This window comes from Prionailurus viverrinus, chromosome A2 (assembly GCF_022837055.1).
Source record: "Prionailurus viverrinus isolate Anna chromosome A2, UM_Priviv_1.0, whole genome shotgun sequence".
Taxonomy (NCBI): domain Eukaryota; kingdom Metazoa; phylum Chordata; class Mammalia; order Carnivora; family Felidae; genus Prionailurus; species Prionailurus viverrinus.
Window position 1 is genome coordinate 123186095 of NC_062562.1, and position 25015 is coordinate 123211109.

A 25015-nucleotide genomic window follows, 5' to 3' on the forward strand; every position below is an offset into this window, starting at 1 on the left:
CCAGGGCTTCTAGCCTCCAGAACAATGAGAAATGAGTTTCTGTTGCTTAATCTGTCCAGTCTACGGTATTCTATTAAGGCACTCAGAGCTGACTAACACAAGAAGTGATGCCTGAAGTGGTTAAACACCATACCCATGAGCACTTGGCCATGGAATTTTCATAAAGGTGAGAAAAAAAACCTGTGTCTCTGATTCCAAGCTCAGGACAGTCTCCACTACACCATGCAGACAGCTCCAAGTCCATGGCCCATCGTGCATCACTATGTAAACTTGCATGGATACAAGCAGCTTTTTCTTTCTTTTTTTTTTTTTTATAAAAATTTTTTTAATGTTTATTTATTTTTGAGACAGAGAGAGACAGAGCATGAACAGGGGAGGGTCAGAGAGAGGGAGACACAGAATCTGAAACGGGCTCCAGGTTCTGAGCTGTCAGCACAGAGCCCGACGCGGGGCTCGAACTCATGGACCATGAGATCATGACCTGAGCCGAAGTTGGACGCTTAACCGACCAAGCCACCCAGGCGCCCCTACAAGCAGCTTTTTCATCCCAGGGGTTGTTCCCTGGAACAAACCCATTGAGGCTGTACAGGGAAGCTGGAAGACTTGGGTCTGCTTCACCCTGTGCCAAGCACAAGCTGTGAAAGCACACCACCTGCTGCTCCCAGCCTCAGTTTCCTTATGTGAATAAGGGGGACTTGTTGAGAACACTAACTTGAGAGACCCTTGGGAGCTAAGTGCCTTAAAACAACAGACAGCACATCAATTTCAGTCAGAAAGCTCCTCAGAGATGAGACAATTTCTCACTTTGCAAATAAGGAGATTGATCATAAACAATGATCTTTGAGGACTAGCCCTGCCAGAGTCACCTTAAATTCATCCCTCAGAGAGAACACCCAAGGGACTTGATGATTCACACAATTAAGAGAGAGGTCAGGGCCACCTTATTCGTTAGGCACAGACAGTATGGAGTCTAGGGCCCAAAAGACTTTCGGGGCCCATTTTTAGCTTCTTTTAACATCAGAAGAAAAAACATGAACTTTTAGGTCAGAAAATTATGTTATTTTCACACCAAGGCAGTTATAGAATATAATTTTTAATACTGTTTATGAAGGAGGGGCCCCACAAAGACAAAAGTGCCTTAGGCCCATAAAAGTCAGACTGCAGGCCTGAGGAAAGCAGCAAGTAATGAAAATACTTTTACTTCCAAGGGAAACATTTCATTCACTTGGATTAAATACTGCTCTGTAGTTCTGCGGCAGCCACGTTCGACTCCCTCGTGTTCTCCTAAAAGTGCAGCAATCTGGCCAAAGTCTTGTCTGCTCGCGCTGTTCCCACCGTCTACATCATCTCTTTGCTCTATACCATCTTCTCCACTAGGCAAATATTCTAATGTACACTCACCTTTGTGCCTTTGCTAAAACGCATCGCAGCCCTTGGTCTCTGGGTTTTGACTACTCGCATCACCCTCATCACCCTGTGCTTTGTGTCTTAATCATTCAGTCAGCGAGCCAGCCATATCCAGAGTTTACAGAGTGCCCTGTGCAATGTGGTAAAGCTTAGCGGTAAAGACCGGATTCTGGTCCTAAGTTCGAAACGCAGTTTTGCCTAGTCAGTAAACATACTTTCTTTCTTCCTCTGTAAAATGGGAAAAATGATAGCATTTACCTCACCAGATTCTTATGAAGATTATTTGAGAATACACACATGTGTGCACACACATTTGCATACCCAGACTCACTGCCGGGAACATAGTAAGTACTATGTAATGATAGATATTATCATTATTTATTGTTAATAGTAATAGCATTATTATTACCAATTTCTAGGCCCTAAGCATACAAAGAGCCCCTTACGAGGGTCATAATCTGGTGGGAAAATAGGCATATAAGGAAAAAAACATTAAGATATATCTTTCTAAGTATTTTGAGAACCCAGACTCTCTCTAGCTGGGGGAAGTTGGGAAGGCCTTTTAAATGGAGACTGCATGCAGGTGGATCTTGGTAGAGGGTGGGTTCCTCAGGCTGATGAGGGGGCAGGGCGTCTAGGAAGGTTTGCAGACTTGACTAGCTCAAATGGCAAGCTATGTTTGGAGATTGGTGAGAAGTTTGGTTGGGCCAGAGCATAGGCCACTCCAGGGAGAGGAGCCGGAAGGGCAATAGGAGGGGCACAGCTGAGGCACTCTTAGGAGTTTGGCCTTTTGCCTATAAGCTTTTGGAAACTGGAGAGTAATATGCTTAAATGTGTACTCTGGGGAGACCACCGGGTACGGATGAAGGGAGGCCTGGAGGGAAGGGTCATCACAGGGGTAGCAGTCACCAAATTATTGTCAGCATGATCTCAGATCTTGGGACTGGATCTAAGGCAGATGGGGTGTGGAGAGAGAGAAGAAGAGGCCGGAAGTGCAAGACTTGGCAGGGCATGGTGACAGATTGGTTGTAGGAAGACAGGGTGAGGGAAAGATGGAGGCTGACTGATTCTTGGTTCTTAGCCCAGGTGGCAAGATCGATGGTGCCTGGGTAAGTGAAGACTGAAAATGGTGAAGAAGGAGGCATTTGCAGTGCTTCTGGAACACACGTGGAGACATCTGGGAAGCAACTGTAAGCATGAGTCTGTGTTCAGAAGGGAGACCTAGGCTGTGATAAAGGTTTAGAGGATTCAGCAAGCCCATAGGTGATAGTCAAAGCCACAAGAGTAGCTGAGAATACCCCGGTGAGGGTGTCAGCCATGGTTGGATGAGAGACACAGATAGCCTGCAGGGATTCAAACCTGAACAGTTTTGGTGAAGTTGGAAGGAGTCAACGACAGTATATTTTGTTAATTGTTCATTGTCCTTATCCACAGGAATGTCAGTTTCATGACAACAGCATCTTTGTTTTCTGCAACAAAGGCATTCAGAGCCACTGGTATCATGTGATATAAACTGGCGCATATTGGGGAAATATTACATGCAGAGGGGAGTTGAGCATACATGATCCTCCAAGGTTCATTATCTCAGAGAAGGGTGTCAAGGTCAGGTGCACCATACAGAGAATGCTTCCACTATTTTGAAGTTCTACTTATTTATAACAGTGGTGAGGGTGTGACCACATAACAGTAGAGGCTTCCTGGTAGAGGAGTGTCCTCATTAGAAAATCTGCGTTGGTCCCTGTCCCAGTGAGCTAACTTTCCTCACTGAGCCATTGAAGGGAGAAAGTGAGCCTCCAGCCCCATTGGATCTGTATCTCCCCACTCAGGCATCCCAAACACCTACAACATTGCTCAGCATATAGAAGTGGCCAAAAATAGTCATGGAATCAATAATCAAGGACTGTCTGGTACAGTCCTTGGTACATAGTGAGTGCTCAAGGAGTGAACTTTCCTTATGTCTTCCAGACGCTTACAGGACTCATTTCTAAAAATTCTAATTTATTTCTCTTAGTCCTCTTCCCTGTCACACATCCTAGTGGGGACTGATACACTTTCGGGCTTCTAAATACCCTGGGGTTCTTTTTCTGTTTTTCTTCCAATCACATTTGTTGTGCCCTCTGTCCCATCCCTCTATCCCTCCCCTTCCTATTAGATAATAACACTTTAGAACAAGTAGGGACAGCTGCCATTAGTTGTCAGCTAAGGAAACTGAGACTCCCAGGGTTTAATGTCTTGCCCAAGACCATAGGGGTGGTAATTTGCAGTGTGGGATGGCCTAAGCCTTCAGACTCCAAGTCTATGGCTCTGCTGCTGCCTGCTATGGGAAGTACTTGGAGTATGGTTCACAGTGGTCCTTGAGCAGATCTTTGGGAGATGATGCTGCATTTCCAGAAAAGCTACACAACCCAGGCTTCTTAGGGTGGAATGGTGGAAAGAATACCATTAGTCAGGAGAGCTGGGTTCCTGGGTCAGCTTGGACACATAGCGTATGTGTGACCTTGGGCAAATCTCAGCAGTTCCCTGGGCCTCAGTTTTCACTTCTGCAAAATGAGAATAATAATTCCTGCCCATTTTACACTATAGAATTTTTGAATCAACAATTGAAAAGTCCGTATGCCTAAGAAATGCAAATGTACAAATAAATACATAACTGAGTGAAAAAGTTTAGAGGATTATAAAGTTGTCCATAGTATCAGGGGCTTCTTCTTTTTTTTTTTCATTATAAAAATGGTCAATAATGAAAAGAGGACCATTTAGGGTCTCTAAAGATTGAGTCACAGTAGCCATTTATGTATTATGTATTAATTTAGATTCTAAATTAATTTTTTCTAAAAGGCATCAGGCATGTTTGAAGTGTGCTTTATAAACTTTTTTTTTTATCAGACAGATGAAATTTCTGATAGTTCACTCTGGCAGAAATAACTCATTGTCATTGTCATCACTTTGATAAACAAAGCTTTCAGGTCTTAAAACACCCTGGAAGATAGAACTGATATTTGCCAAGGGATCCTTTGGTCCATGAATCTCACCAACTTGTTCCTTGTGCAGTTAGTTACATGAATGAGAAAAAGAGCCTGGCTCTTGGATCTGGGACATCTGAACTGACTCCTGCCAAGTGGCAGGGACAATTTTAGTGCTGCTGAGAATCTGACTGCTGTTTCCGCCTACTCCCGCCTTCCTCCTTCCTCCTGTCCTTGAGCACGCAGATGCTGCCTGCCTTCTGCTCTCTCCTTTACCAGTTTCTTGTATTTCCATGTCTCCTTGCACCCGTTTTCCTCACTCCATATTCTCACTGTTTGCCTCCTCACCCCTCCCCACTCCCTATGCACAACTATGTATTGCTTGGCTTCTCCAGTAGACCTATGCTATCTTTCCTTAACCCTGTGAGTACAGTGGGGCACAGCCTGAGGGTAGCAGGGTGACTTCATTTTCTCTTGACCCTCAAAATGCCACTGATAAGAACCCTCTCCAAATGTGAACACGTCTCCACTCTCGTCTTTGTTCTGGGTTGCCACATCCTTCCGCTAACCAGGCGTCTGTCTCCAGCTCTGCCCTCTCCAGTCTGCAGAATCACCCCCTTACGCTCAGAGTGAACTTTCTAAATATTAAACCTGACCAGGTCAACTTCTAGAATGCTTCAGTAAACTCCAGATAAGATCCATTCTCCTCAACTTCATATTCAAAGTCGTCTCTCACCCGGCCCCTGCTCACTGCTTCTAACTTACTCATCTCTAGTTACACATGTAGCACAGACTTAATGTTGACCTCTGATGGCATTGCTAGTGAATGGATGAGTGAGGGAGTGAGTGAGTGAATAAATGAATGAATGAATGGCAACAGTAGGGTACAATGGGAAGAGCATGGACTTTGGGGTAGACCTGTGTGCAGGTGGCTACCACTTATTCACCTACTGAACAATTAGCCTCCTTCAACCCAACTTTTCTGTTTAAGTAATAGTAAGTCTTCTGCCCTCCCTCGGGGCTGGGACTAGGGGGAGGTGAATAAAGGCTTCACCTTGGACAAAAAATTCAGGGGGTCACCAAAACCTCAGTATTCGAGAAAACATTATTTGCACATAATATTTTTTAAAAATCAAAATTAATGTAAAAGAGCCCCATGATGAACACACTTCAAAACTTAATAAAGACCATTTCTGACCTTGCTCTTACGGCTTGCTCTTCGTTCTGCCCTTCTCACAGGGTTACCGTGAGAACTCAGGGCAGGATGTGAACCACCACCTGGCCTGTACCTGGCCTTTCACTTGTTCTTGAGTTCTCTAACACAGTGATGCCTGAGGGTGGCTCACAGACCCATATCTATCCATAAACCATTGTGGATCTGCAAGGAGTTCAAAGTGGTTTTATATTTTTATAGTAATTGGACAGAGTGATGTTATGTCTGCTCAGTCTATTTACAAGTTTGGGCTTCTATTTTGTATGTCTTCTGTTTCTTTCTTTTCCTTTTTTAGCGATTCATTTTGATTATAGCTTATAAACGTTTTGGGGCATAATCGTTTGGAAATCATTTTACAAAACTAGTCCTTCCTCACAGATGATTCAAACACTGAGCTCAAGTTTGAAACAATTCAAAAGGTCTGTGGCTTTCTAGAGTGGATTCACTTGTTACTAACATGGAGTGGACCAAACTGTGGGAGGAGGTGGTCTAGGCAATACTAACTGTAGGAGAGCCCCCAATATCTGTGTAGTCTATGCAAATGGCGCCCCCTGGTGTTGTGAGCAAGGCAGCCCAGTGTGCATCCTGCACAGTCCACCAGGAGCCACTCTGAACCCCCTGCTTATGGTTCAGGCTGCATTTCATTTCCCCCTTTTATTCCTCTGCTTGCTGCTGCATTCTGCTAGGCAATGTATCCATTCTCATCACTCACCTATTCAAGCAACGAATACTCATGAGCCCTTACTATGGGTGGGGACATTCGCAGATGCTGGGAACATAGTGATGAGAACACCAGACACGGTACATACCCTTACTGAGCTTACAGTCTATCGGACAGGCCAGATGAACAATTACACAAGCGAATAATTATATCGACTACAACCTGGTGAAGTAGCATAAAAACTAAACACAGTTTATAATGTGATACATTATAGAGCAAGCCTTACTTAACCAGGGTGTTCAGTGAACCTTTCTCTGAGGACGGGAGCCCTGAAGTATGACAAGGTCTTAACCGTACAGGCAGCAAGCAAGAAGCTTTTATAGGCAGAAGGAATAAAATGCATCAAATCACAGGAGGGAAAGGGCCTGCTGTGCTCCAGGACCTGGAAGGAGAGCAGTGTGATTCTATAGAGACAACACCAGGTGAGGTTGAGAGGTAACGTACCACCTCCCGCGGCATCTGGAGGCTGTAGTGAGCTATTTGCACGCCACCCTAAATGCAACGAGAAGCCTGCCCGCAACTTTCAACTGTGTGTCCTGTCTTTGAAACGTGTATTATTTGGGATAATCAGTGTAGCTAACACAAGCCAGCCTAATCTGTCAAGCCTGCGTTAGCTGCTGTGGTGGACGTTGTGTTCAGCCGTGCAGGGAACTGCCTTCACTCGCTTCCTTGACTGCTCCTCCCCTCACCGCTACTTGTTTCTGCACAGACTCTGACCCTGAGGAACCAGGCTGGGCAGGGACGATCTGCTTGGATTCAGCGACCGGTCAAGGGAGGAAAGCGTGACCCAAGCTGAACTCCTCAGGTTACTTCTCTGAGGTTTAGTCTGACTGGAACCAATAGGAAAGCCTTTTGTGATTGGACGCCAACCGTGAGCACATTCTCTGCCTTAAGGAGAAAACTTGCGCCAACCATGAGCACATTCGCTGCCTTAAGGAGAAAACTTGTGCACACCGTGGAATCAAAAACAGGCGGAGGTAAAGGAGGGATCGATAGGAAGTCGGGACTGTATACAGTTACAGGCCTTGGGCCCTGACCCTTCTGCACTGCTCTGGTTCCTTTATCAAAGAAACCTAACAAGTCCTTTGTACCTATCATTTTGTCCAGCCTTATGGGAGTGGTTTCTGTGACCTGTAACTACAGACGTCACACCTGCAGCCTCCCCGGCTGCCCACCACCTGTAGGGCCTGTCCTTTCCCACATTCCCACATTGCCCGAGACTTCATCTGCCTCAACATATTTTATTTATTTTTTATTTTTAAATTTTTTTTAAATGTTAATTCCAGTAGAGGTAACGTACGGTGTTAAATTAGTTTCAGGTGTACCATATAGTGATTCAACAATTCTCTATTTTAAATACAGTGAAGGAAAGTCCATGTTTCCTGAAGGGTTTCTGTCAGGAACTTTCTACCACTGGGAGACTGAGTTTGACTGTTTCTCAATGTTTTGAGGTGTGCTTTATCATAGGGGAAGTTAGCAAATTTAAAGACCATAAGTCAGTATTCTTCACAGATTCTATGGGGCTCCTAAGAGAGGACATATACATATCATCTCTTCACAGATGCACAAGTGCTCACACACGTAGGTACATACACGTGCAAATTCACACATGCCAGAGTGCGTTCTTAATGGATGTTCAGGTTAGTTTCAGTTGTTGCTTTTATGACCAAGTAAAAGGAATACCGTTTTCTTCAATGTTCCATAAATAAAAGGCCTTTTCTTGGGCTCTGGGTCAATTTCAAGTTCTTCAAAACCATCTGGAGCATGATTTCCTTTCTTCTTAACAATTTCTTTGTGCTATTTTTCTTTAAGCTCAACTGTAGTAGAGGGGGAAAAAAAAAAAAACCCTCTAGAAACCAAGCCAAAAATCGGTGTGAATCTTGACAGCAGGCTCCAAAATGCCAAATGGGAAAGAAAGAAATGGAAACACTGACTTTTTCCAAAGCCATATAACAATTCATCCATATAACAATGCACCCATCTCAATGCGTGTAAACTTTCAGAGGCTGGCCTGGGCCAGGAGGAGCAGTTTGTCTTGGTGGTTACGCATTGTCATATGCCCATCTATCCATCCACTTCTACTGCTCTGAATCTGGTGACCTTTAGGATTCGCTGCAAAATCCAGATGTTCAATCTGGCTTGGAAACCCCCAGAGGACTAACTATGGGTGTATTGCAGAGGTACGTGTAGATATTTTAAGCTGCGAATGATAAGTTAATGAGGTAGGTGGCTTGTTGAAGTCTTGGAAGCAATGATCTACTGCCGGAAACTGGATTTTTCTGTGGTTTTAGTCACTTTTAAGAATAACTTCTGTTAGTCCTAGATTTATACTAAATTGCTCATAAAGGCTGCATTATAGCTATGATGATGTGCCATATAGGAGAACCATTTACACAAAATTTTCAACTTCAAAACATATTAAGTATTCACTAGTTATTTTCATATCAAAATAATTCTGTTAATACATTTTCCTACTAAACAATTCTAGTAAATATCCAGCTTCTCTGGTTTCTTTAAAAAAGATTCTTTGTGGGCACTTTTATGTCATTAGGAGAAAAAAATATTTTGAGTAAGGTGGGGAATCCATATATTCTGGAACAGAGGTATCAACTTGTAAGTTTTAATTATGTGGCTATTGCTATGAGAAGGTATGGTGACTGCCTTTGTTACTTTTGATCTTAGGAAAAAATTTTGGAGTTCTGAAGTTTACAGTGACTCTATGACTGAAATAAAGATTGTGGCTGGCAATCAGTTAAGTGTGACAGATTCTATGATCTGCTCTCGAAGCTGGTAAGCTGGTCCTTGAGAAATACCCCTGGATTCTCTTGATTGTCTGCCTGGTAAGGGACAGGTGAAGGGGCAAGAAGCCTGAACTGGGAACCAGAAATCTGCATTGGAGATTAGGATCTAGTATTGACCATCCAAGTCATCCTTTGGCAAGTCATTTATTTCTCAAAGTTCCAGGTTCCCTGTTTGTAAAATGGGAATAATCCCTGCCCAAATTTTCTATGTTGTCATGGGATTTAAATGAGATTACACATGTGAAAATGCTTCCAATCTATTTTAAAAATCACATGAAGATTGCTATCATCCTCTTCATTTTGTCCATAAAATAATGGTGTTCTCTGTGCCTGGAATGTTCTGTCCCTGCATTCTCTCAAGGTATATAGGTTTAGATTCCAGCAAAAGGCAGATTTCACCCCCAATTTGTTAATACAAAGATGATACTGAAGGAATAAATGTGTGGATAGGTTTAAGGGATCAACCAGGAAAGGTGAGAAACCTAGGGAGTGGCAAAAGTGAGAAGCCATTGCTACCTCTAAGGCCAGGGTGACTGTGGCTTGGGTGGGAGGCTCCCGGTTACAGAGCTGGAGCCATGGATGGGCCACCTCATGGGAGCCGCGGTTGTAGAGGGCTACAGTCTCCCCAGGATGCAAAGGCTCAGGTGCTAAGCAAGGAAAAATCAGAAGAAATGCCTCAACTCTCCCTCCTCCTGCCCCCTGGTGTCTCCCTTGGCCAAATTCCATTGTGAGCCAGTTGAGAAGGGAGTTGGATAGGGAAGAGCCGGTGTGGATGGGGCAGGTGGAGAATCACCAGCTCACTGGCTAATTCCTTCTTGTTACTCAGTTCTCATCTCTTAAGAATGCCTTTTCTTACCACCTGATCTAAAGGACTTTTTGCCAATCCTTTTCAACTCTGTCACCTTGTTGTACTTTTTTGTAACACCTATTATGACTTGAAATCACTTCACCATTCATTTGCTTGGTTATTTATTGTTTGTCTCCCCTTACAAGGAGGTCCATTCCATGAGGGAAGGTCCTGGTGGGTTTTGTTCACTGCTCTAACTCTAGAGCCTGGAACATTATAGATGTTTCCTATATCAATATTACTGAAAAATCATCAATGAATAATGATGGTAGAGTAATGGAGGAAGATGATCCATTGGTCAGAGATGCCATCAAATGAACACATGAGCTGTGACTATATCAACAAAAATCATCTTTGCTCCTAACCCTGAAAGGAACTGCCAGATTTTCTAGAGAATTCAGACTGCCCACTCTTGCCAGAGGCTAAGGGATGTTTTTGAATGACTTGCTACAAAGACTAGTTGTTCCCTGATTGTTCTTTGCATGCCGCAACAAAAATAGTGTTTTCGTGACAAAGTGTCAGGAAGAACCAAGACCACTCATTTTCTATTTGCATCTGGAGGTGGAGACTCTACCATTTCCTCTACATATCCCTTATCATTCTGGAAAAAGGGGAGCACGTGTTGCACAGAAGCCCTTACCCCCAAAGACCTGGATGCATCTTGGCAATGACAACAATACTAGTAATCCCTTATACTTGTATAAAGTGCTTTAAGAATCAAAAAGTACTGTTATAGAGGCTCCTGGGTGACTCAGTTGGTTAAGTGTCCAACTCTTGATATCAGCTCAGGTCATGATCTCACGGTTTGTGTGCTGACAGCACAGAGTCTGCTTGGGATTCTCTCTCTCTCTCTCTCTCTCTCTCTCTCTCTCTCTCTTAATGTAAATAAATATTTAAAAAATAAAGTCTTTTTAAAACAGTACCATTATAGCCATCATCCATTCATCCTGACACTACCTATGGGAGAAGTATTATTTTCTTATTTCTTAGATAAGAAAGTGGAGGCTCAAAGATGTTAGGTAAGTTGCCCTGTAGGAAAAATGGAGTTTGGTCTTGAACTCAGTCCCCTTGGGAGCTGTTTCCTATATCATTATCACTGAAAAGAATACAGATCTCTACTGGCAAAACCTGCCACTGACCAGGAAAATCCATGAATGGAAGACCTGGAAGGGTCTTATCTAGCACCTGGCATGAATTCATTCAGCATCTGTTAGTTGATCAGAGAGCTTGGCCAAGTAACAAAGAATGGATTTTGGACTCAGACTTAAGATCTCACTTTGGAACACATTTGCTTTTTGATTTTCAGGTAAGTCATTTCTCTCTGAGTCATAGTTTTCTCTTCTCTAAGTGGGTTATCAACACATGTCTTCCAGAGTCGTTTGGGAATTAACTTGCCCCAAGTTACACCATTAGCAAAAGGCAAAACCAGAATTTGAATCCAGTCATGGAAACTAATAATAACATTGAAATAATAGCATTGAAAATGAGACTGGACACTCCCCAGTCCTCCAATGTCTTATTTGCCCTCTCAGCCAACCCAGTGACTTGCCCACCCCATTGTTATAAAAATGAGGGGGAGGGAAAGAGGGAAAAGAGATTTGATGTAATGAGTCCTTGCCCTCCAAGTGGGAGCTGAGTCTGAGCATAAGGAAAGCAAAAGATAGGAGCAGAGGCAGAGCGTTCACCCACATTCATCCTGGTAGAAAATTTAGTTTGAATAATCCAAGACTTGAGACTGTCCCTCACAAATATAAAAGAATATTCTAAGATCGTTTACATGCCTATCCCATCCCTTTGACCTTTGTTTTTCAGTGGCCTCTCTGGGGGGTGGGGGAAGGGGGGAGGATAGGAATCCTGTGGCTCCTTTTGATGCAGGCCGTGGGGACCCAGATGAAGGTAAGAACAGGCAACTCTCTTCCTGCTGTTCCTACTGGACAGCAGTAAACAGCCAACTGTCCCCAAGGGATGCAGACCTCACCGCTGACATGAGCATAAACTGCTAAGGCTGCACCCCGTGATGACAATGGAAGGGAGTCCTTGCAGCTCAGGAGGGCAAGTGGACTTTGCAGTTAATCAAGCAGCCGAATAGACATCGTAGTTAATCATGTCAGATATTGTGGCATCAGCTCTATTTGAAACAAAAGGAGGGTGGAGGTCACCACTGGTACCAGGTAAGAGGAATGGCAGTTAAAGAGGAATGTTTTATCTATGAATTACTCTTTTAAAAAGATGGGAAAGTATGCGGGCTGTGATGTTAATAGGGTCAAGGTTATTTGAAATGTGCATAGGAGTTATTTTTGTGAAGCACAGCTGGCAGTGTCAGTACCTATATTCACCCTAAGAGAGGTGATTCCACCATTATAGCCTCTGAAATTGGGATCAGCTGTCTTGGAAAGTGGAGCGCTCTTTATCTTCATTCATGTGTCCAGCAGAGCTGGGGGACGGTTAGGGGAACAGGTGGAGTGGATTCAATCACTGGATGGAAGAACATAGATTAGAGTGGTCTCCAAGTCTTGGGTGACCTAAACTGCTTGGGCTTCTCAGTGAGCATATCCATATAAGGAGAACAAGAACTCTAACCCCAGTGCCAGGCACAGAGTAATTGCTCACTTAATGAATGTCTAATAATAACAATACATACAGACTTTTTAAATTAAGTACTTATAAAGCAGTAGGTGTTTTGCTGAGATATTCATACATCATTCAGTCCTCTCCCCAACCAGTGAGCTGTAGAGCAGGGATTCAAAACCTGTCCCCATAATGTTGGCCTTCACACACAGTATCTCTTGGTCACTGCTCTCCTTTGAGGCCTCGCTGGCTAGGTGGTGTTAATCTGGGAAGCTGGCTCACACAGTAGTACTAAGTGCTCTCATGGCTTCACAAGGGTCTGTGCATTTTATGGTGTTCTCAATGCTTTGATACAAATGTCCAATATGTGAAATGTTTGGGCACTTTGGCAACTTCATGGAGGTTTAGGGAAGCATGGAGGATTTTCTTCAGTAACTAGCCGGTCGTTGGAGATCTGTGCCTTTTGGGTAGGGCCAACCAGTTCATTATCATTTTTGAAAATGTTTTCATGAATCTTCAGGAGAAAGGAGACAGCGTCTTGTTAGGCACTGGAGTGGACCTCTCATTTAATCCTTACAATGACATAGAGAAACACATTGTTATTTAAATTCTTGTAGCAAAGGAAACTAAAGCTCAGAATGGTTTATGCACTTAACAGAGGCCACATAGGGACTAGCAGAATCTGGTTTTAAATATAAGCGTTCATGAGTCCAAAGCCCCCAAATCTAGAAGGTTTGGGGAAAAGTGGGGAAGATGTTTAGTCCACTGCTTTTAAAACTTGCTCTGGGTTCAGTTAGATGGGGAACACATCTTACTTTACCTTGGTTTTAGAGATTCTCAGTGCACATCAGCTCAGGAATGAGGCTCAGAATTCCTACTACAAGGACAATTTGTGTATGGCCAGCACTTCTCAAGGGTATCTGACCACCCAGCCTTTCCCACCACCATTCACTGTTGTTGTTGCTGTGCAGGGACTGGTCTTTATTTCCATGTAATATAGATGAACATTCCATGAACCTTGGACTATAAGTTGCAAAATTCTGCTTTATTCTGCTCTTGTGAGAGAATCAGTGCCATAGTAGGGACAGCCAATAATTAATACTCTCTTTGTATATGTGATGTGTATGTGTGTGTGTGTGTGTGTGTGTGTGTGTGTGTATGTGATATGTCTGTGTGATGTGTCTGTGTGCATAAGAGCCTGAGAGTCTGAGTGCTACCACTATGTCTAATTGGGAATAGGAAGAAGATGAATACAGATAAACAAATGTTTTTCCTACAAGTGGGCTCAACGACTGCCCCAACTTTTCTTCTTACCCTTTATTACATCAATATTGCAAATGGGAATGTAATGGGAAATAATGTTATCAGGGATTGACATGTATTGCTGGGATTGCTGGGAATTGGGATGACGGTTGTGGAGGAAGGTAGAAACAGGAATCCACTTCCTGGTATGAACAAATGATGCTAAAGTCTGGGATGTGACAGCTTCTTTTAGGAAAGCTGGCAAAGTGATTAGTACCCAGCTTCTCTGAGGCATTGAATATACACCTCTGACCTACAACTAGGGGTAGAGACAAAGGCTGATAAGAAAATTTTAGGATCTCCTCCAAGGGAATTGCAGATTTTGGAGAGTCTGCTGGGGCATAAGTTCTTCTACCTCAGTTCCATATCTCAGATAGATGAGACTGGACTGGATGGTATTTAAGGTTTCTCACAGATTAATGCCTGATGACTTCATGATTTTAACCATCTTTACCAAAGGGTTACTAAAAATTGATCATTACGGAATTGTTCAGACTATTTCTTGGTAAGTAGCCCCCAGTATGGTCTCTCCCAGCTTCTTACTAAAATAATCATGAAGAAGCAGATTTAGAGAAAACCCAAAGCATTAGAAACTGAGATTTATATACAACTTGTTATCCGGATTTTGAATGCCTTGTTACTAAATAAAATACAAATGGAATAATTTCGGAAAAACAATATCAATTTGTGTCATGACCTGGTTTAATGTAATGAAACAGTATGATTAAAGAAATAATAGATGTTTTCTTTCTTCCATATCATCCCTTGCAGATTTAAGAACTAGAACCTGTACTCACAAGACTGTCAGTGTGCATACTCCCCCATCCTTCACTTTTTAAACTCTTACGCAAAGACTATGTGTCTTAGAACTCAAGCAGGAGATGCAGAGGGCAGGGCTTCGGCAGAGTGCATTCTGGAAAGTTTCATTATACAAAGAAAATAGTGAAGCCCAAGTCTGAGGAAGGAAACTTACAGAGCACAGCAAGCTTGGAATGATCGATTTTCACATATTGTTTGGGCTCATAGCCATGAGAGAACAAAAGCAGGAGAATAGCAGGAAGATTACACACTAGTTAAAAGTTTGGTAGAGGCTGGTCAAGGATCTGGAAGATGTGCTCATTGACTTGCCCTTGCACTTTAGGTTGGAGAAGGGAAATCAATAGCGGAAACACCCTGTCTGAAAATACAGGGAATGATTAGATCTCACCTTTCTAACAGTTATCTTATAAACATTCATTTCTTGAAAGATGGACACTAACAGTAAGAGAGCGGTATGGTGAGCAGTATGGGACAGAAAATAGCATCCAAATGACACATTTGGCATATCGTTGGAGAAAATAAGGAAAGGAAGATACTTCTACAAATCATCCATTCATGATCTCAAGGAAAATTTTGGGTAACAGGTTATATTGAGCACAGAATGAAAAAGACATGGTCTATGTAAAATATGAGCAGAGGGCCACCAAGAGAGAACAGGTTGAGGTTAAAAGATTGGAGTGGAGAATTAAAATAGACTTAAATAAGATAATATAGATTTTTAAAGACTTTTAAAGGACAGTAGCAGCATTAAATTTTACATTGGAGAAAAGTAGAACTGATGTGTAAAAAAATGTTTCAGTGATATGAATGACAAATTTGTAAATTTTTTCCAGAATGCAGAGGCAACATACAAAAAAGGCAGTGGGGGGCAGTGGGAAGACTATAAACACTAAAGACAAATATAGATGGCCAATTTCAAATTATTATTTTTTTCTGAATGAAACTCTGGAAAAAGGAGAGAGGACATACAGTTATAATAAAAAAGCATTTTCTGCATATTCCATGTGAAGACAAAGAAATAACATACATCTAGACATTTGGAAAAAGACAAACAACTAGGATAAAGATAAAAATCAATTATGATCCAAATAAGAAAAACAGGTTTTCTGCAAAGAAACAAACATTAATTTAGCTCAGTTTCTCATTTGTAACCTTAAATGCCAGTAGAACATAAAGCAGTGTTTTTTTCTCTGTCAACGAACAGTTTTTAGACCCAAGAATTTTAGACTCAATTTTGAGAGGGCAATAGAAATATATCTTCTGATAAAAAAGAAGCTCATAAAATATGCTAATGACATATCTACCCTACTTGGTAAAATTATTTGCAGACCTATTCCAATTAAACAAGAAGGCAAGAAAAATTAGGAGCTCAAGAGCTCAAGAATGAAGAAGTCACAGCATAAAAAGAGTGAGTCTGCATATAGTCTGGCCTATTTAACAATTCTTTGTCAGCATAAATGCACAATATCGGGTATATGTGTAAAGTTATAAGCAAGATTATAGGTGATATGAACAATATGACTAATAAAGATAATGTTAAAAATATATAGCACATTTACATCCTTACAAACTGAGAATCTAAGATCCTATGCCCATAAAACACGAACACAAATCAATGACACATAAAGTCATATAGACAGTATCAAAACTTTCAAAGAATCAATAGTATAAGCCTCAGTGTCCTGACCTCTGGCCATGCCATGCTTCTAGAACTTAATAACAAAAAGTTAATTTATGAAAGCACCAGTAAATGAAAAGCAAATTTCCAAACAAACCAGGCTGAGTTTTTCAATCTTGTTTTTCAGCTTCAAGTGTTTGGAAGACGACGCCTCTTGTCTCAGAGATGGATTGGTGTTGGAAAGCATGTCACACTGCCAGCTGAAGGAAAGGTCAGTTGTGAAACTTAGAGAAGACTGTGGGTTTTCACCTAATAGCTTTGATTACCAAGCAGCCCCTCACCCTTCAGCTAAAATTGCTTTCTTTTAAGTTTATTCATTTATTTATTTTGAGAGAGAGAGAGAGAGAGAGAGAGAAAGAGAGAGAGAGAGAGTGAGAGAGTGAGTAGCTGAGTCAGGGAGGGGCAGAGAGAGAAGGGAAGAGAGAATCCCAGCCAGGCTCTGCACTGTCAGCACACAGAGCCTGACCCAGGGCTCGATCTCATGAACCCTGAGATCATGACCTGGGCTGGAAATCAAGAGTCAGAGCCTTAACCGACTGAGCCACCTAGGTGCCCGAGCTCAAATTGCTTTTGTAAGAGATGTATAATATTGTATAAACCTGAGACCAATTCGACTTCAGATAAGCCAGAAGTGTCCTATGGAGAATGAAAGTAACAGGAAACACTTGCCAAATTGCCAGCTATCTTATAAACATTCATTTCCTGCCCCCAAAGGGTAAGCCTTGAGTAATAAGGGAAATATGTGTCACCTCCCCTTGGCCTGCCTTTAGCAAACTTATCTGAAGTAGGTATTGTTCTTTAAGTTGAAAACCCAGTCCCCTGAAGACTGTAAGATCTTCCCAGAGGTTCATGCCATAACTGTGGCTCTTTTCCAAGTCTTACATGGTGGAGATACCCGAAGTGTGGGTCCCAGGCCTGTGGGACCTGACATACCACTGAGGGCCCCTTGGCTGTGCCAGGTGGTTTGGGGTAACTTTGCTTCTTGTCAGTTCAGGTGTCCATCAGCTTTCCTTGGTGGTCTTGATGTGCTGCTCCATAGCTTACAAGCTTAAAGGGAGTAATTCACATTTTTTCAAAGCAGGAAAGTGGTTTGATTGTTAGGCAGCTCTTGAGTACAGTGTTGAAACATCCCGGCCACTGAAACTTCTAGAGATATTGCTCTGTTGAATCATAATGTGTAGAGAGTCATAGAGTGAAAAAGAGTATTTTAAGTTGGGCTTGAATTGCAGTGCAGTTCCTGTTTGCTGGTCCCCTTTGCTAGGATTTGGGTGTTGGAACTCCTGAAGCAGGAAGTGAAAACCACAATTTTTGCCTATGACTGGCTCTAATTGCTCATGTTTTGAAATCATCTCCTAACAGAGACTAAGGAATACAGTAGACATTTGATAGATATTTACTGAAAACAATGGAGCCTAAGAGGAAGGTGTGTGGTGACCATACTTATTAAATTTTTCCAGAACCTTCTTCATTTTAAACATTCTGCCTCATTATGCAGAGAGGCATAATTTTGTCTTGATTATCAAGTGAAGAAGTATGGTTTCTTTGGTGTGGGTTTCAGATAGCTAAAGGAAGAGATGCTTTGGACATGCTATCAACCTGTGTGAGCAGCACACATAAAACACTAGCACAGTGACATCATGGAAAGCCTCTCATCTTTGGAATCAGAAATTCCTGGGTTTACACCCCAACTGCACTAGGTATTACTTGCATGACTGTGGGCAAAATCTTTGTAATTGTAGTGGGCAGAACTGATGTTCTGATGGCCATGATCATGGAAGACATCTGGGGAGGGGGAAGGGAGAAATATTATAGAGTCATATTTCCTGGGACTGAAAGTCCAAAAGCCCTTGTTCCCCTAACACTGCACACATTGTCTTCATGGTCAGCTCTGTGCCTCCAGCTGTACCTCCATGAGAAAAGCCAGGATGCCTACAGTGGGCTTCCTAAAACAACCGGAAGAGAGAATGGACATCGGTAATGTCTCAGTGCCTTTTCCTGGAAAATATTTACTGCTACTCCTGCTCTTTCAACTAACCCAGGAGTATATTTGCAGAGCAGTGTATGATTCTGAAGTTGTAAAGAAATATTTCACGCAGCATCACGACTCTGTGTCAAGGCTGTAGGTTCATTCCAGTTTGAACGGAGCAGGAAAGGAGAGAAGGAATAGTTGTTGCATATGGGAAAAGCTTTCATAGGTAAATTCTATGATAATGAAAGCCCAGGGATAGCCTCTGTATTTAAATAAACCAACATTTTTTTTTCTTTTTCTGGTGGAAATATAATGCATTCTGTCATCAGGGCTGCTCCCTGCCTCACCAAGGTGGAATAACAGCATCATAGCTGAATTCCACCTGTACCATTCTCTCACCACAATGTTTGGCCAGTGGCCTAAAATACTTGGCTGCAGATGAGGGAAATTAGAATGTGAGTAACTGGTGTGATTAACTCACCTCTAAACTTAGGGTAAATGAAACTCCCTTTGGCAGGGGGGAAGGAGAAGGGGTTGTAATAGTTATAGCATGTGTTTTCAGCCCTGAAGAAGAAATTAGCAAATGAACTTGAGCCCAGTGATCAGGGATTCATCAGGAATTAAAAAGTACCAGATTCAATGATGCAATCTGACCATGTTCAGTATTTAGAGATACCCTCCACTGGTCCATAGTGCACCATGGGTCTCTGTTCCACAGCAAAATCCCCTAATGCAGGTGCCAAGCTATCAGTACAATGCATTTGGACTGTTTTCAAAGCAAGTGAATTATCTACTGATTCTTTTGTACCTCAAAACCACCCTCCGAGTCAGGCAGGCATGACATTATTATCCCGATTTGGCAGATAAAGAAACTGAGGATCAAAAAAGATAGACCACCTGCCAATGTCACAGAGCTAGTAAGTGATTGGTTCAGTTCTTAAATCCAGAACAATTTGATACAATCCAAATTTATGGAATCCCTACTATGTTCCAACTTTTTGTCTCTTCTTGTCGCTGTCTTCTTGCTCTTCCTAGCAAACCACAAAGTCATATCCTCAGGTCCAACATCAGTGTCACTCTGGGTGCCTATTGGGCTCTCTGGTCACAGTCTTGGCCCTTCATTTCCTCAAGACAGATGCTCATGACTGTCAGTTGCATCTCTGCCAAATCTAGTAAGAGATGTTGGCAAATTCACAAAGATCTTGGAAACCCTTTCCTTTCTGAGGCTTCATGGACCCTCTCTGTTCCAAGTGGGTAAGTGTTCCTCAGCTGTGCACATTGGAATATTCAGTAGTTTGTGTCATGGACCACAGAGCAAGGCCTATGTGGAACACATCTTGTATTTTCTCATCCAGAATGGAGTCTCAAGTGTAGAAGAGGCTTATTAGGTGTTGATGAGACTATTTATTATTAGGTAAAAATTAAAAGGTTATTATTAATGATGATCATCATCATCATCATCTAATAATGCTAGTAGTGGATACCGTTTACTGGTATCACACTGTTTTCCAGATGCTGTTATACAATGAGTTCACTTAATCCTCATAAAATCACTACACAAGATGGAAAACTAACATGGCCTGGGGCCTCCTTTCTGAGACTGAGCCCTGGACCTACCCCCAATGATAAAGAAAGACAAGGACAGCCCCATCCAACCTACATGAAACACGAGACATTCATGGACAACAGAAGGACCAGCATCACGGATGAGTGACTCAGTAGGAAGGGGGTTTCACACGTGCTCTTTTTTTTTTCTCCAGACTACTTACTTCCCACTCCACCAACTCTGAAAGGCGAAATCAGGAGGCAGCTCAGAGAAGCTAGGGGACACCTGGTCAGGGTAGGGCTAGAGGCAGGCCACAGGGCCAATAGCAACAGATACATGACAACTGGACCAATCAGCAATTGAGCTTTTCCTCTTTAATCACCATCCTCCCTGAGCCCAAGGTGTTGGTTAAATGGTGACAAGTGAATGAGAGAGCCACTGTAAAGGAGCTGAGTCAGCACACAGGTACAAAGGTAGCTCAGGTGACTCCTCTGACGAAGGGGCATTCCTTCATCCCCACCATTTAAACTCCTATGGACATAACGAACAATCCAGGCTTTTACTCTTTCCCATAAGTTCATATCGCCAGCTGAGATATCCACTCTATCCAGAGGAATATGAGCTCAGAGGAAAAATAGCAAGATAGCTAAAGAGCAAACAACATTAAAAGGAAGATGGCAACTTGAACAGCTTATACTGAATAAAGGAATATTGATAGACCAGAGGAAAAAAAATAAATGACTCCCTATGTGGAAAGACACTACCTTAAAATCATGAAAGTTGACATCACCAGTAATGGAACAAATTGACTTCATATGACTCTTGATATGGTGCACTGAGAGGAACACAGAACACAGAATCACTTTAGTGGTATTTCTGCAAAAATGCGTAACCTGAATCTAATCATGGGGAAACATTGGATAACCCAAACTGAGGGACATTCTGCAAGTTTATGCTTCAAAATGTTGCTCCCATTATATTTAAAAGACTTAGGGATGTTCCAGATTAAAGGAGGATAAAGAGACATAACAACTGAATGCAATCATTATCTAAAATGTTCTTTTGTTACAAAGGACATTTTGGGAACAACTGGTGAATTCTGAATAATGTCTGTAGATTATATAACAGTATTTTACAGTACTTTATCAAGATTAATTACCTGATTTTGATCACTATATGGTGTAAGTGATTGTTCTTGTTTTTAGACATTTAACACTGAAGTCTAGGGATAAAGAGGTACCATGTCCATAATTTACTCTCCAATGATTTAGACCTATATATTTATAAATCTATCTGTATATTGACAAGTAAATAGATAACTATATATAAAATCAAAGAGAGAGAGAGAGAGAGAGAGGACAGAAAATGTGGTAAAATATTAATATGAAATTGGGGTGAATGGCATATATACATTCTTTGTGTTATTTGTATAAGTTTTCTCCAAGAATTAAATTATGTTAAAATATAAAGTTTAAAAATATGACTCCCACACACATTTCCTATCCCTTTCCTTGCTTTATATATCTTTTCTGTGCTTTTAACACCTGACATATATTCATTTGACTATATGTTTATCTGTCTCCCTCCAGTATAATATAATTTCAATGAGACATGTTTTGTCCTAGCCATATTTCCAGCATGGAAAATAGTACCTGGCATGTGATAAGTGTCAATATAACAAATAAATGTGTAATAGCTATTCAATGAATATTCTCAAAGGAGGATATAGAAGGATATTGGAAAAATGAGGCTAGAACAAGAATTCGTAAAGAAGAATTTTAGGAGGTAATGGGTATAAAATATGTTAGTTATAATGTAGTGAAACTTAAAAACATGAAAGAAAAGTGCAAGTTCTGAAAGCTTCTGAACAAAAAACGATCACCTACAGAAAAATAATAATCTAAGAGAGAGAGCAGATTTCTCAAGAGCAACAATAGATGCAAGTACACAATGGAATGAAATTTCAAAAGATTTAAGGAAAAGCACATTGAATCTAAAATTTTATATCCAGGGGCGCCTGGGTGGCGCAGTCGGTTAAGCGTCCGACTTCAGCCAGGTCACGATCTCACGGTCCGTGAGTTCGAGCCCCGCGTCGGGCTCTGGGCTGATGGCTCAGAGCCTGGAGCCTGTTTCCGATCTTGTCTCCCTCTCTCTCTGCCCCTCCCCTGTTCATGCTCTGTCTCTCTCTGTCCCAAAAATAAATAAACGTTGAAAAAAAAAAATAAAAAAAAATAAAAATAAAAAAAAAAAAATAAATAAAATTTTATATCCAGCTAAATTCTCACTTAACCTTGAACATTAAAAAAGCTATTCTCAGGAATGTAAGGAATGTCAGGACTAGCAGATATACAAAGACCTTGCAAAATAGAAATTCATGTTATTTATAATAATACATGGAAAATTCACAAAAATTCAAGTACCATCCATCAGTTAATTTCAGATCATCAGCATCATAGAAACTAAAAAATTTATAACTACTTAAAAGAAAGTTTATCATTCTAAATGTATGATCAATAAACAAGATAGGCTCAAAACAAGTGATCTAATATATAATTCAAGAAGATAGATATAAAGCAAGAAAGTAAACCCTTAGAATGAGGAAAGAAGAAATAATAAGAATTAGAGCAGAAACTAAAGCAGTATAGAATAAAAAAGAAATACAGAAGATGAACAAAACTGAAATTTTGGTCTTTTCAAAAATTTACAAACTTTAGGCATTTGGCAAGACTAATGAAGACAATTAAAAATGTTTACCAGCATATTAATTATATCTGAATTTTAAATATATAATGTAATTAAAAAATTATCTGCAAAATATTTCAGAAAGTTGAGAAATAACTATGGGAAAAATGGAAAGTGTTTACAGCTTAAAAGAATATCACGGACAACTACAGGCAACAATTTGGAAAGCTTGAGCCAAATGCATAAATTTCAAGAAACATTAAATACCAAAATTGGCACAAAAATAAATAGAAAATATGAATAAATCCTATTATCAAAGAAACAGTTAAACACTTCCATTTCCACCCTGCTTTTACCAGCAGAAAACCCCAGGCCCAGATGACTTTTAAAAAGAATTATATCCATTTTTAAAATAAAAAAAAAAAATTAAAAGAAAGAAAGGTAATTAACTTATTTCATAAGGCTAGTATATTTGCAATTTCAAAGCCAGATAAGAACAAGAAATGGAAATTATATGGACATTTTGCCTAAAAACATAGATAAAAAGTTCAAATTAGATATTAGCTAATGGAATACTTAATGTATTTTAAGGTAATACATGATAATCAATGAGAGTTTATCTTAGGAAAGTAGTGCCTAAAAGGAAAATTTAACTCAGAAAAAATATTAGAAAAGTAGAATTAGAAGATAGTCTCTTTAGGTTGATAAAGTCTACATATTAAAGATACCCAGGAAACATATGCATATAGACTTGATCCTTTTATTGTAGGAAATTACACAAGGATATACCCACTGTCACTCTACTGTGTTGTTTAAAATGGTGTTAGAAGTGTTGGCCAATGCAATGAAACAAAAATAAATAATTAAGGAGGAAGAAGAAAGAAAGTTATGAAGATAAAAAGGAAAAGGACAATATATATATTACTGTGAATTACATGATCATCTACACAGAAAGAGCAATAAAATTTTCAAAATATGGTAACAATAGAGTTCCATAAGGTTGTCAGATACAGACTTTGCTGTATAAATATCAATATCAATATCAGACACAGACTATGTAACAATATCATTGTTCTATATTAGTGTATTGGTCAGGGTTCTTTAGAGAAACAGAACCAATAGGGTGTGTGTGTGTGTGTGTGTGTGTGTGTGTGTGTGTGTGTATGAAAATATACATCTTTCTCTCTGTCTCTCTCTCTCTCACTGGATAGAAATTTATAGAGCGGGGCCTGGGTGGCTCAGTTGGTTGAGCGTCCGACTTCCGCTCAGGTCATGATCTTGCAGTTTGTGAGTTCAAGCCCTGTGTCTGTGCTGACAGCTCGGAGCCTGCTTCCGATTCTGTGTCTCCCTCTCTCTACCCCTTCCCCACTCATGCTCTGTCTCTCTCCGTCTCTCAAAGATAAATAAACGTTAAAAAAATTAAAAAAAAAATTTATTGAGACAGAGATATGAGATATGTACATATATCTCGATATGTATTGAGATAAATGGTATCTATCTATATAGACAGAGAGACAGAGACAGAGACAAAGAGAGGCAGAAAGATAAAGACACAGAGAGAGATTTGATAAAGAAACATCTCCACAAACAGGAGTAAGAGGAAGTGGATTGACTAAAGATTGTTCAGTAGATGATATTCAGAAAATTGGCTCACCATATGCAAAAAAAAAAAAAGTTTGGATCCACACTTTATACTGTATATTTGAGTGGACTCCAGAGGTATATAAGACCTATATATTAGAGGTAAAGCTATAAAATGAATGGGGGGAGGGACATGATAATTTATTTAATCATTAGGTGGCGAAGTACTTCTTAAATAAGAACCCCAAAGCACAAACCAGAAGGCAAAAATTGGATTTGACAACATCAAAATTAAAGACCTCTGTTCAATGAACCGCTGTATAGATTATGTTAACATATGGGTGGCAGATTAGGAGAACATATTTGCAACTTCAAAAACTGACGAGGGATTAATCTAGAAAATACAAAGGACTCTTATGAATCAACCAGAAACAAAAATGAACACAGTAGAAAAATAGGCAAAGGTTATGACTCTACAATTCAAAGAAATGAGAGCATGGAAGGATAAAAGCATATGATGAAATTCTCAACCTTGTTAGTGAAAGTGTAATGAGAGAAATGAAAATTAAAGTAATACAGACATACTACTTTATGCCCATCTTAATGAAAATCAGATACCACCCAGAGTTAACAAATGCCTGTGAAATGGGATCTCTCCTGAACCACTGGTGAGAGTATGGACAATACAACACCCTTCTGGAGATCAGTGTGGCACAACTGGGTGAGGTAAGGAATGCATGAACCCTCTAGAACAGGCGATGGCCTGACCCATAGAGATGAATAGGAGTAATGAGTCCATAAGGAAAAACCAGACAGAGGAGCAACCAGATCATTCCATTATTCTATAGCATAAAGTTCCCTTTGTGGTAATAAGGTGGACCATGGATGTTGATGTTACCCACACCCACCATACATTCCTAC

The 25015-nt window shown here is 40.7% G+C and overlaps 1 protein-coding gene across 3 annotated transcripts in view; it reads left to right on the forward strand.

Annotated features, from left to right (window-relative positions):
- ITPRID1 (ITPR interacting domain containing 1) overlaps nt 1-25015 on the forward strand; it is a 288990-nt gene that overhangs the window by 155758 nt on the left and 108217 nt on the right. For 2 of the 3 annotated variants that reach the window (XM_047850300.1, XM_047850299.1), the window contains exon 2: nt 16444-16527. In XM_047850300.1, the coding sequence (XP_047706256.1) occupies nt 16502-16527 (26 nt within the window). In that variant the 5' untranslated portion in view covers nt 16444-16501. Of the gene's footprint in view, nt 1-2494; nt 2598-16443; nt 16528-25015 lie in introns of those variants that run through there. The other variant, XM_047850302.1, reaches the window with a different exon arrangement.